Raw genomic sequence first — 14,255 nt, forward strand, 5'->3', positions numbered from 1 at the left:
TTGATCGTAGGTTGTCAACTACTAACATTTACTGAATCAACAAATCATTTCCGTTTGCCCGCGAAGGCGTACGTCTGAAAAAAAAAACCAAAATATTGTTTTTTGCAGACGATTTTCTTCTACAGTGAAACAAAAGTATAAGTTTTTAATCTCGTACTTGATTTTTTTTTAAGGCAAGCATTAAGCGCCACTGTTAGTGGTCCTATCAAATCCAATGTTCTTGCAATATCATGTAGCTGTGCCTTTTTCAAGAACGAATGTTCTCCTTATTTCAATAAGGCTACGAAACTATAATTCTATGATATATATCGTAAAAGATAGCACGAATTAAATTTCTGTCTGATGTGATTAAATTTTAAAAGGTTTTATATTGTTTTGAAAGCATATTTGTATAATTTAATAAGGAAATAAAACGGAACTATATGCAGCTGCGGAGGATTACAAGGTGCAACGGTGCATACCTTGCAACGGTGTATAATATTTTTCAGAATATAAATACAAAGTCGTTGCAACGTCTTGTTAAGCAATTGTGATGTTACCACTGACAGTCTATACAATAAGCTTGTTTTACGGATTTGTATAAGTAAAATGGAATAAGTGATTTTTATTATTGTGTACGTTAGTTCCCAATTAAAATTACTCTTTTTTTGATTAAAACAATCAAGCACGGAGTTTAAAATTCTACTGTTAGTACTTTTACTTTATTTTGAGAAAAATAAGGGAATGCTTACATCGTTAAACTGTGTTAACTCTTAAACTCTAATTTAGAACAAACCTTCTCAGTGAATCAAACTGTAATGAAATATTTATTATAAATTAATAAATGAATAATTAGTTGTATTCTTTTGTATAATGAAAACAGTGCACAAAAATTTAATAAAGAATGGTTTTTAAAAGTTTAAGTATGTAAATAAAGGTATGATGGACATAATTAAATTTTTAATACTGTGAAAACAAGGCTTGTTTGTTTATTTCTCCAACTTTTTAATTAAAATATTACTAGAAATTTTTTTATAGCAAGAACGTTATATAATTTTGGGTTTTTAATAGCATTCAGAATATTTTTTGTTTCAGATTCTGAAAATCTGTAGATATTAGTTAAACGTTTTAATTTTTTTTTCTTGTTTAATAGTAAAGCTTCGATGTGACAAAAACAAACAAACAAACTATAATTTTTCGATTTAATATGAACAGGTTTATGAAATTACTTTAATTTTTCACTAAAGTATATGAAAATTAAATTTAATAAAAATCCGTTTGATTTATACTATGCTCTGGATAATTTTACTAAATATTATTTGTTTTGTGTTTTTTTAAAATATATTTCGCCATTAAAATTATTTTGGTAATTTAATATACAATTTTATGTTTATTGTAATTATACTTATCGTATACAAAATTATTCATTATCTTTGAACTAATATTTTCAGAACCGACAAGTTTTTTTTTTCTTTATAAATTAAGTTTTTTTTTTTTAAATATATTGTTCTCTATAATTTTGTATACTATAGAATTTTTCTGTGTTTCTTAATGTTCCTATACAAAAAAATATCTTTTAATAAGAAGTTGTCTGTAAATAGGAAGCCTTTTAATAAGAAGTTATCTTTCAATAAGATATGTATATTTTCAAACAAATAATAAAATGTATGTTTTTTTAAAAACTTTGTTAAAATTTCACTCTGATAAGAACAATTTGTAATGCATTATGATTTGTAATTTGAAGGTATTGAAAAACCTATTTTTAAATTAAATAAATATTCTTGGTTAAATATTTTTCAAATATTCAATTAAAAACTCGTATTATGTCGTGTCCTTAATTTCTTCGAAGGATATCCTATAAAATTTTAATTAATCTTTTCAAGAATTATCTCCATTAAGATTAAGTGGGTGGATTAAATTTCCACTTTATCCATTTCTATTTTATCCATTTGGGTTAAATTTCCACTTGTTTTTAGTTGCATAATAATGATATTTATGTTCTCGTAAGATTTACATTGATATTTCGTTTGTATAAAATAATTTTATAACATTTTTGCTCTATGCACTTCGGTTTCGTTTAAATCCATATTAATATTCTGCCTGCGTCGTGTGTATGCTTGATTAACAAATCTCAATTTAATAAATATTGTAGGTATGCATCCTAAATTTGATTCTTGCTTCAGATTGTAACGTAGAAGTAGCTTTACTGATTTTTATGGTTATCATATCTGTTCAAGAGCAACAGTAAACGGTGCGCATGCGTCGTCATTGCATGCGTTGCTATGGCGACCGCTGCTGTTTCATAATTTTTTTAGAATTCTTTTTTCAATAAGTTCATTATACATTAATATTTTTGGCGAGTTTTCTCTGGGACCGGAGAGATCCGATAAATATCACTGAAATTGTCAATAGAGAGAGTTTCATAACGATCATTCTAATTGTTCTACTACACCAGGAACTATCGTTAATTCAGGTGTATTGGAACACTTGGTGAAACAGCACTTGGTTGTAAATAAGTTGTTACCATTTTTAATGTTCAGATGCATGAATTTTTTTTATAATGTTTATGAAAATTCAATTTGCTGTTAACATACAATTAAATGTTCCTTCACATAAATTGTGGGATTGTTTAACATCAAATTAGAATAAATATTACACTATGGGTTTTACAGGGTGGAAATGAAATAGATTTACCTTGTCCAGCAATTTTTATCCAAAAACTCCTTGAAAGTCATGGTGTCATATTCATCAGCGTGAGGGGAATTCCATGGGGAATCATAAGGAATCTACACAGACCGAAAAAATGAAGATAAGAGAAATAAGACAGTATATTAAAAAAGTGTTAATAACATTTTTGCAATATTGCCAATTGTTCTTGTTCAAATATATAAATAAGGCAATACATAACAGGAAAAAACCTTAAAAATTAAATAAAAAGAATTTATCATGAGAAAAAATTAATTGGTAAAAAACTTCTAATGAAGTTTAAACTTATTATCTAAGTAAGAATTGTTTTACTTTTTCTTACTCTTGCAAAAATGTTTTCGAAATAAATGAAAAAATGAAGGGGATACAACAAAGAAATTTCATAAATAAATGTTACAAATCTGTTTTACAAACCAAATTTAAAAAACAAAAAAATATTAATTATAGAGAAGAATTTTACTTCACTTCATACACTTTAATAAAGTAATCATATAGCGTTCTTTTTTTTTTAAATAAATAAATCGGAATAAACTTATCAAAAATCGAAACCTGCTTTTTGCAGAGATTTCTTTTACTTAATGGAAACTAAAGATTTATTGCAATAGATACTTTTTCATAACTAACTTGAATGTCGATGCACATTCTATCTTAAAAAAAGAGATATTTGCACAAACCAAATGTTTAAGTATTTAAAGAAGAAATATTTGCACAAACTTAAACATATAGGTTAAAAGAGTTTTTTTCCCGTCTAATACAAAATTTCTAGAACTAGTTCGCGATGACTTTTTAACTAAATGGTCTTATAATAAATGTTGGGATAAACTTGCAAAGTACAAAAAGTTACTTCAGTTTGCTTAATAGAAATTTATTTCAGGGCCAAGGCAAATATTAAAATTTTTTCGAATATTATGAAGAAAGTGTAAAAAAATCAGTACAATATTTACTTTTATAAACTCAACATATGGATAATTTATTCAAACGCCTCTTATATCTTATATTTATATGAAATAATATTTATTCTTTCATATTTATGTGTTTATATGTTTCCTATCTTTCTTACACTGTAAAAACTTGTGTAATATCTCTCCGAATATGAACATTGAACAACTTAAAATGAGTGAAACAACACTTTATTGCGGGTTAACATTTTATTTAAACGAGGGTTGTAAATTAAATAGTGGCAACTTAACCTTGAAACTCACAAAAGGGCGAGCATGCGTAAATAGGGTATGGGTGCGGTGAGGTGGCGCTGTTGTCGATGTGTAGAGTGCAAAAAACAGTCGATTAGCTTAGAAGGGTAGTTGTTGTGTGGCGTTAAAGTGAGGAGTTTCGTTTCCATCGCTCTAAAGTATGTTGTGAAAAGGCTTAATGACGACAAAAGACGAGATGCTTGAATCCATCGTGCTACTGTCCTATATGGTAAAGCATTTGCTCCAAAGGCTTCCACTAATCCTCGATAGCATTCTGTTGCATTTTTGCCACGGGCAACCTCGATTGTAAGCCACGACCGCTGATCACCTTTTTAAAACATGCTTTAGAGCGATGGAAACGAAACTCCTCACTTTAACGCCACACAACAACTACCCTTCTAAGCTAATCGACTGTTTTTTGCACTCTACACATCGACAACAGCCCCACCTCACAGCTCCCATATCTAATTTGCGCATGCCCGTCCTTCTGTGAGTTTAAAGGTTAAGTTGTCACTATTTAATTTACAACCCTCGTATATGATTTAAAGGTTGTAATTTAAATCTAATCACTTAAAAGTGAACAATCCTATATCAAATTCTCAAGCTTTCACGCTATACCAGAATTATTTTCATTCTCGAAAACATCGAGATTCGTGCATTTTGAACATCAAAAATTCACGACAAGCCAAATAGAATATTGCGAGTAGTTTGTTTGCAATCTGGAATAAGCTGGCGAGAATTTGCTTTTATTTTCTATGCAGACCTTCAGCAACGGAAGCAAAAATTCGTCGTTAAATATGTATGCATTTTTTAAATTGTGTAATAGCGATAATTATGTTTTTATTTTTAAATCTCTGAGAACTTTATTAAATTATTTTAGAATGTATAATTTCTATCCTCTTCCATTCCGTTAAGCCTTGATCGAATTTTGTTATAATATTATCTTTAATCTACCCGTATCTTAAACTCACAATGTATGTTTGATTATTTGATAAAGTAGACTTTTGTGTGTGATTTCGTAACGTAAAATCTTGTAACCTAAAATCTGCATTATTTATTTAGCATAATAAGATTAGACCCTCGAAATATCAAGATTATTTTCAAACTAACTCTAAAGTGAACGAAAAAAAAAGATGTCTCTCTGAATAACTTTTGATGTAATGACTGATGGATTTTCATGTGCTGAGACTCAATGGTCCGAGAGTGTAACTTTAAGTATGCTAATTATTCAGCACAGACGATGATTTAAGATACGAAATCAGACACAATAACGTACTTTCCCTGCATTAACATACCTTTTTTTCGCAAGGATTTGGATTTTTGACCCTAAAAAAGCTGGGTAACAGCAATCTGGAAAATGTGGTCACTTCAGTTTAGTCAGAAGAACGGTCTAAAGATTGAACCTTTTGATGCTAGTTCTAGGTTTTGCGCATAATTTTCATAAAAAATTAAATTTCGTTCATTTTTTGTCATAAACATTTTTGGCGTAGTGGAACATCATACCTGCCAACTTTTAATCCCTTCCATTATCATTTTTCCCAGTGGTGTTAAAATGGAATTAAAACTTCAATTTTAAGCAAACAAATACGTTGCATTTAAAAAATCTTAAGTTGACAACCATGATAGCAACGCATATTAATATATGTGCTTTATTTTTGTAAGAATAGTGGTGATCAAAATCATTTAAAATTTAAGTTTATAAAAGAAAAAAATAGTATATATTTACTACCACTTTAAATATGAAAATAAAATCTTCCGGAAAATCCGGAAGAGTTGTCAGGTATGGAACATCATTTCGGTGTAATTTAGTAGCCGCTGTGTTTGTTGTTTAGATGCACGAAAATTTTTACAATGTGAAAAAGAACATTTGCGAGGTAAAACACTAGATCCAAGAGTTATGTATGGCGTTTTATTACAACACTTCGATGTAAAGTAGTTAGTATAATTTTTGGAGTTAAGATGCACTAAAATGTTTTACTGTGCATTTATATAAATGTTAATTACTTGAGCCGCGATGGCTCAGGGGATAGAGCGTTCGCTTTCCAATGCTGGTAACCGGGTTTGAATCCCAGTCGATACGAATTCCGCATCCGGCTTTCACCGACCACAGTGCTAACGTGAAATATCCTCAGTGGTAGGTAGATCATTGGTCAGAATCCCCTTACGGTCAGGTTAACCGTGGGAGTTTCTCGTGGTCTTCCTCTCCATGCAACGCAAATGCGGGTTAGTTCCATCAGAAAGTCCTCCACGAAGGCAAATTCCTCCCAATTCTCGATCCAGGAGTTCCCTTGTCTTCTGGATTGGGTTCAAAATGACAAGGCTACGAAATTGAACAATAGTAGTCGTAAACCCATGAAATTGGGTCGGTTGTTCAACGACTGTCATAAAATAGAATAAAAATGTAAATTATTTGACCGGGACAGCCTGGTTGGTAGGGCACTGGGCCTCTATGTCCAAGAGTTCGTGCGTTCGATCCCAGGCAGGTTGAAGACTCTCCGTGTATTAATGGTGACTGATGCGCGTTAAATCTGTTGAGTCGCAAAGTCTTCCATGTTCCCTTAACAAATCAATACCTCTGGGGGTATTGATCCTGGAGTTTCCTTGTCTTCTGGATTGGTTCAAAATTAAATTGCATTGAACATTAGCAGTCGTAAACCCAAAATTGGGTCGGCTGTTCAACGACGGATATAAAATAAAAAAATATAATTAATTACTTATTTTAGGAAACTTTTCTCGAGTGTTCATTCTGCAGAACTGCGTTCAAAGACAATATTAAATTACTTTTAATAGTATAAGAAGGAATAGTTGAGAATTTTTTTCCTTATTTTAAACGTTAAAAATTTTCAAAATAAAAAATATATATTTAAAAATTATTTTGCCTATAATATAATAATTATTATATAATAACTATAATTATTATATAATAATTATAAAAATATATATTTATAATTATTATTTATATATTATAAAACTTTAGGCCAAACTTTTTGTGTTAATAATCTTCTATCTAGTGGGGGTCTAGAAAACAGAATTTCGAATTCTAGGATTACTTATATAAGAAGTAATAATTTATTTACGTTGCACTAGAGTTGCTCAATGACCGGGAATGTCTGGGAAACTTTCTGGTCTGAGGGCATGCCATCAAAACTTTGATCCTCTGCAAAGGGGATGGCTCCTCCACTTTGGCAGCCAGATGACTTGTGCGTCAAGTTGAGCACTTTATGGAAAAAACAGTTCAACGAAGACGGATAATGTTCACCCTCGGTCCTTTCTCAGGGTGATTAAAGTGGTTTTCCACTCCCTCACTGACCACTGCCATTGATGTCTTACTATCAGTTCACTGAGGGATATTTTATAGCTAAATAGAACTAAAATGCTGATTAACAATAGATCGATAATTTTAAGGGTGTTCTCCTATTCTTATATTTAGAGCTTTTCTCTCCATAAAAATACTTCTGAAAAATAATTTTTTGTTTAGAAACTTACCTCCTTACTTAGCTTATCCATAAGTCTAATAATATACTTTATTTCCATATCAGCGAAAGGATTTTTATGCCTGAAATTATCAACTTTTGATCGAATTCGTCGTCCCTAAATAAATAAATAATATGTACAAAAATAGTTACAATATATAAAATTTTATAATGAATAAAATTTAAAAAAAAAAACGGTTAATTAAATGTTTATAAAATGATTACGCTCTGCTTAAGATTTTTTTCCAATTTGCAAATATTTTTTCTAGAAGAGTTAATAAATTTTTTATTTCAGTTTATTTCCCCTTTGGTAGTTTTTAACTCCTAATCCAGCAGAAAAGAAATTACACAAAAAAAGAATTAGATGCAAAGTAAATTAAAAGTAATGCATGCAATAAAAAGTAGATTACGAACTTTTGTAGCATATTTTTAATTCTTATATTAAATAAACTGTCAAAACTATATGTTTGATTTCATTTGATGGTCTAAAAACGAATTTGGTTTTAATAATTATAAGCTAAAACTCAACAGAAAGATTGAGTTTTAAAACCCGGTGGAGGCAAGAACTATGTATTGAACTTTTCAGAGATATACATTTAGACATATTATTTCCCTTTACAAATTTTAGCTGTTTGTACTTTGAGCTAAAATTTGTGAAATAATATGCAGTCAAGATTTTTCTCATATTGTTTTAGTAATAAAATAATAGAATATTTTTCTTCTTAATAAATAAATGGCACCCCTATCATTTTTATGGCGTAGCATTTGAAACTTATTTGTAATGTTTACAACATATTACAAAAAGATAGATGAAAAGTTTTAATAGTGGCTAAAGAAAAGCGGTATTTTTATTATTAAACTTAAAGATTTCTGTACGTTTTAGAGACTTTAAAACAAACAGGATATATAATCAGTTACAGTTATGAGATCATTGGTGCCTCTGAACCCGTTTTCAAATAAATTGAATTATAAATTCACCGCTTACATAATTGTAGTGAAGTAAATCTTCCTCTTCTTTAATTAAATAAGTTTCGACTTCCAAATCTTTTGCCAATCGAAGAATATGGTCTTGTGTGGGGCCAATGTAAGATCCGCCAAGATCAACATATCCCACCTTAGGATCCTGTAAATTAATCATAATTCAATAAATTAACGAAAATATTAACTGATAATATACATGTTAATTCATTAAGGAAATATATAATCCATTTCTCCTGAAACCAACTTTACCAGTTTTGTAAAGCAACGTCCTCCTATTCTATCGTTGGCCTCTAGAACTGTAACAGATGCGCCATTTTCGCACAACCACTTCGCAGCACTCAACCCTAGAAATTAAAAAAATATATACTTTCGTACTTAATTAAAACTACTAATTTTTGCTGTATTAATCGGCCACTAGACACTTAAAAATACTTTACTGGGAAATATTAGAGTAATTAGCGGAAAGCGGGAAAGCATTTTATAAAAATTTTGGTTTTTGTTCTATAGAAATGCTTTAAGTTTTCTCCCTCTTTCTAAATGAGCTTGAGTCGCCATCTTAATATTACTGAAAGGGGATTATTTAAAATATTGCTATTTTGACAAGTGAGGTATGAGGTATACGATGTATTTTTTTAAAATTTCTCTGAATGGAGTAAAATCGAACCAAGTCGATAGGACTAATAGGTAGGAAGAAATATTCTAATTTTATTTTAAAAATGGTACACATTTTGACTTACGCCAGTTCAACGCTTGTGACATATTACTATTTACACAATTGATGCATCATTTTCTTCCTATTTTTGTTCACGCTGAATATAATGAAACTGAAAAAAGTAGGACAAAAATTTCAGAAGTTAAGAAAGTTTTTAATACAGTTTCTTTTATTTATTATACTTATTCATGCTTTTGACATTGGGGTGGATTTCAAATTTAATGCATTTTTGATGGCAAAAGAATATTTTTTATTTTATTTTTAAAGAACCTGTTTGCTAAGATGCATGTTTTTTTTTGCAAAAATACAATTAAGTATCAGATTTTGTAATATTATAGGAATTTGTCAAACCTTTTATTTTTTATACATTTTTAACAAAGAGCGATGCTAGAAAATAAGCTGCCCAAAGCAAAAAAGTTTATTTTTTAAAAAAAATATTTTACTTATTTTCAATACGTAAAAATGCTTCAAAACACTCACGTATTTTATAAAATTTATTTTGTAATAAACTTTGAAAATAATTTTGAATTTTGTTTTAAAATTTCTTGATACATACATATTTGTTTTGTGTTGCCCAAGAGAAGACAAGTCTGTTACCAAAAATCTTTAAAATTATTCAGTAAATGATACTACCACTTTTTAATATCATGCATGTATGGAAGAAAAATCTTTCAAAAAAATCTTGAAATGAAACATTAGTTTTGAAGAATTTTGGATTTTCAAAAACTGAGTATTTTTTTTTTGAGACATGATGTCTTAAGCCTAAAAAGATTGCACGCGGAAGTAAAAAGATTCAATTATGTAAAATTATCCGGTATGTTACCTGTTAATGTATTTCTTAGTTTTATGACTTATAACCCCCATAAGTCTAAATTTCAACTTGATGCTGACTACTGAAATGTTTGAAAACATATAAAGGAATCAATGTTAATCATCTATCAATTTTAATTTTATTTTTAAAACGATTTTAGTTTCAAAAATGCCTCAAATTTGAAAATTCCTCTTAAGCGAGGATTTGTATGAAATGTATTGTATCACGTTAAATCAAATGAGACCAATATCAAGCTGATAGAACTAATAATTTAGAAGTTATGAAGGTTTTATATATGAAAACTATAGCTTTGAGCAAATACTTTCTTTACGATTACTTTTCCTTTTTAACTTCAAAGCATTCATTTCTATTGACTTAACTTTATTTTTATTGGATTTAGAGTAAAAAAACATATGAGACAATGATTTTCGTCTAGACGCGTAAAATGAAATTGAAAACTGTAATTTTCTCCCATGAATTCCTCTATTGACTTTGTTTTAGTTGCCTCCAATGTAGCAAAAAAAAAAGTAGTAACATGGGATTCAAAACTTAAACCCCTTTTTAACTTCTAAAATAAATTCTTAAAAAATATTCTTAAGATAAATTCTTAAAAACATAATATATAATTTTTATTAATTTTATGCAGATGATGGACAAAGAAATCTGAATCTTCTCGCTTAATTCACAAACCATACCATGCGACTTTTTGGCGAATAAAAATTCGCAGAGATCAATGGAAATGGGTTTTATGATTAATATATTTTTATGGTATACGAAAATTTTTTTACATGCTTTGTTTTGAAGTTATTTGAGGTACTAATCTTAACACTAGGTTTACGGACGTTTCTTATATACCTATCTCTTCGAACACACGGCAATTTGACTCATGAACGAATACATATAATTGTGATTCTTAATTTAATAAATTTAATTTAGTAGATTTTTATCCACCACTATTTCTAAATAATTCGTGGATTTACATAATTCAACACTTTATATTTGAAAAATTTACTTGGTAGTTATTTACCGTTTTTTTAATTTGGCGTGTCCGGAGCAGTTGGCATATTTGCACTTAGAAAGCAATGTAAATACGTATATACTATAAGAAAAATAATGAAAGTATGAAATATATATTTAAGAAATATTCTAGTATTTTATTTTTCAATACTCGAACTAAGCAACTGAAACCTTCAAAATTTGTCACTCTGGCATCAATTGACATTCTGCGTTTGTTCTTTCTATTATATCTTATTGGCAGCAGTTGTTAATTGCTTGTTTCATTTGAGATAACGATATCGGATAACGTTGTCGGTACATTCCTATTTATTATTGATGTGATATTTGCAAGTTTACTCAAAATTTTGTCTAAATTACGATCGCGTCAAATTGACGCATATTCATAGAGATAGGTATAACACAAAGAAAATTTCATTATTTCAACGCTTTACTTCAATATATATTTACTTCGATCAATGGTTAAAAGTCATTTCAAGAGATAAAATAAAAACTCAAACGGGTTTTATAATTTTCCTTACAAAACTCGAAATGCGTCAAAATGACGCGTCCCGTAAACCTAGTTTTAATACACACTCAACCAATAACATCTTAATATTTAATAACCTTATTTCACTATATTATAACGTGGACTAAGATACAGGTGTTGGGCAAAATAATGGAAACACGCCTGTACTTATTAATTTTTTCATATTTCTCAGTAAATGATTAGAGAATTACTTTAAAACTTTAAAAGTGGTTAAGGCATGCGATATCGCATTCATATCAGTAAACTTTAAAGCTTTTACAGGTTTGAGGGACCGGTAATAATTTACGAATGAATGTTTTTGAACACCCTATGCCATTAAAAACAGCTTGTAATTTATGTAAATTATTTTCGTTATCCTATGAAATAACTGCACAACATTTTGTAAACCTAGTTTAAATATTCATGGAGAAAAAAATTTATTAAAAAAAACCCAGTTTTTTTTATTTACCTTGAGTACTATGACTGCAGAAATATTTAATAAAATTAAACAAAATTTTATAGTAATTTTTGAATTAATAATACAAATATCATTTTAAATTTTAAAAAGTTCGTTAAAAATTGCACAAGATATGAGTATTTAACCCCTTAACTTGTGCGCTCGAGCGCGCTGAACAGGCCAAACTGTGCACACTCGAGATAATTCGAGCGGCGTTGTATTTAATGCTGCTATAATTTTTCACACTCGAATATAATCGAGAATTGAAAATGATGCGAAAGCTAAGAAAAAAAAAACGTTTTATTGATATTTATCATTAACATAGGACAGTAAGCTATAACACTTATTCATTCAAGAATAAAATATAGCCTTTTTCCATGGAGCAAAAACGCAGTATATCAAAATTTTCCCCCAAAAGAAAAGTTGAACCAGAAGCGGCAACAAATGGAAACCTTATTCTAAAGTGTGTTCTTGTACATTAAAAAAAATTGATTTTCTTTGTCTGGTTTTTTTTCAAAAAATCTGTGCGTTAAGGGGTTAAAGTTGTAATTTCATAAGTTCACACAAAAAAACATTTTAAATTTTTTTTCTTCTTAATTTTGTTTTTAATTGTATTTGATAACTTATTGAAAAAATCTGGTTTAAGCATCCGGAAAATTTAAAAAGTTTTCTAGCGTTTTTCAAAGTAATTTTTGTTCATTTTGAAAAAAAAAAGCTTTGAATGGCAAGGGTTTTTTTACACATTTAATTTTGCATCAGATTGACAAGATTTATAAAAAAATATATCATAATGAAATTTGAAAAAGTTAGTTGAAAATAGCTTTGTATTTTCGAATACTATCACAGTATTCGGACCATAATTTTAAGGTACTTTTTGTTATGAAAATTTGTTTTATGATACAAAATGAAATTTGGGAAAAACAACCTTATTATTTAGAGCTTCTAATAAAAAAGTTTCTTAGAAATTACCTAGAATTTTTTTAAATTTTTCAAATATTTAAATTGGATTTTTTTTTATAATTTACCAAATACGACTCAAAAAATTTTGTATAATTTTATTGAATATTTCAGAAGTTATAGTAAGAAAGCGTAGGTCAAAAAATTAGATTTTATAAAAATCTCCAATATCTCCATGAATATTTACGCTAGGTTTACGAAATTTTTTGCAATTATTTCATGTGATAACCAAAATAATTGACATCAGTTACAAGTTTATCTCTGTATTTAATGGCAAAGGGTGTTCAAAAACATTTGCTCGTAATTTATTGATGGTCCCTCAAGACTCTAAAAGCTTTAAACTTTATTGACATGTATGTGAAATCGCATGATTTAAACACTTCTAAAGTTTTAAAATAATTCTCTAAGTATTTATTGAGGAATAGGAAGAAATAAGTAAGTAAAGAATTGTTTCCATTATTTTGTCCAACTCCTGTAATGGGATAATAAGTACGTAAATCATGTAAAGGTAATGAAAATCTAATTTAGAAACTAAAGAAAACTATAATAAATAAATTAAATAAAATAAATAAAATAAAACTATAACTATTATAATATAATACATAACTATAACTATTATAATATAATATATAACTATAACTATAATATGCAACTGTAATAATATAAATAAAATAAAACTAAATAAAAATAGTCTTTTGGGCCCAAGAATTTAGAAGTGATAAGTCACATATTTTTTAAAAAGTTTTATTCAATGAAAAAAAGAAAAATGAAGAAAATAGGAAAAATGAATTAAATTTAACTCTGAAAATTCTAAGGTAACATTTGATTTTTATTTTTATTGGAAATAAATCTAACCAACAAGAAAAGCGTTTTATATTTTTGTCTAAAATTCATTAATTATAGTTTTTTATCCACAAATTTGAAATTGATAGATGTAAGGCACTCACCACTTAAACCAGCTCCAACAATAGCGACGGTGAAATCCATTGCGAAATAAAAGATATACAAAATATCACGATGTTTATAGCTTGGGTATATTTGATTGAATGTTGATTCAGTAAGGTAAAGAAAAGTTGAGAATACCGGTTACGCTACAGCAGCCTTCGCGCTTAAAGAACTCTTAATTACTGTTTATTCATTCATCATTATTATTTTATTTTGTTACTTTCGGTTACATTGCGAAAGGTTTTTTTTTACCAGGTCTTAATTTTAGATCATAGCCTAATTTTAAATTTCTCGTTCAACTTTGTTAAAAGAAGTTTTATAATAGCCGCTGAAATTAGCGTTTTTGCGATTTCATCGTTTTTCATTAAAGGTTTAATATACAATACTTCCATACTTACGTCATTTTAAACATGCTTCATCACTCGAAATAAGATTGAAATAGATAAAACTAGAAAACAGAAATAAGTGGAATTTTGTAAGGAATATTAATGAAGTCATTATTCCCTGTTTGTTATCCCTGTT

The 14,255-nt window shown here is 28.5% G+C and overlaps 1 protein-coding gene across 1 annotated transcript in view; it reads right to left on the reverse strand.

Annotated features, from left to right (window-relative positions):
• LOC107443357 (amine oxidase [flavin-containing]) overlaps positions 1 to 13,888 on the reverse strand; it is a 32,275-nt gene extending 18,387 nt beyond the window's left edge. Inside the window, exons 1-5 of the mRNA XM_016057202.4 lie at positions 13,736 to 13,888; positions 8,579 to 8,673; positions 8,334 to 8,471; positions 7,362 to 7,466; positions 2,674 to 2,765 (exon numbers count right to left, since the gene is read on the reverse strand). Of these exons, the coding sequence (XP_015912688.3) occupies positions 2,674 to 2,765; positions 7,362 to 7,466; positions 8,334 to 8,471; positions 8,579 to 8,673; positions 13,736 to 13,775 (470 nt within the window). The 5' untranslated portion in view covers positions 13,776 to 13,888. The remainder of the gene's footprint in view (positions 1 to 2,673; positions 2,766 to 7,361; positions 7,467 to 8,333; positions 8,472 to 8,578; positions 8,674 to 13,735) is intronic.
• Between the last annotated feature and the right edge of the window lie 367 nt (positions 13,889 to 14,255).

The sequence above is a fragment of the Parasteatoda tepidariorum genome, chromosome 3 (assembly GCF_982258835.1).
Source record: "Parasteatoda tepidariorum strain Cologne lab strain chromosome 3, Ptep-v5.0, whole genome shotgun sequence".
Taxonomy (NCBI): domain Eukaryota; kingdom Metazoa; phylum Arthropoda; class Arachnida; order Araneae; family Theridiidae; genus Parasteatoda; species Parasteatoda tepidariorum.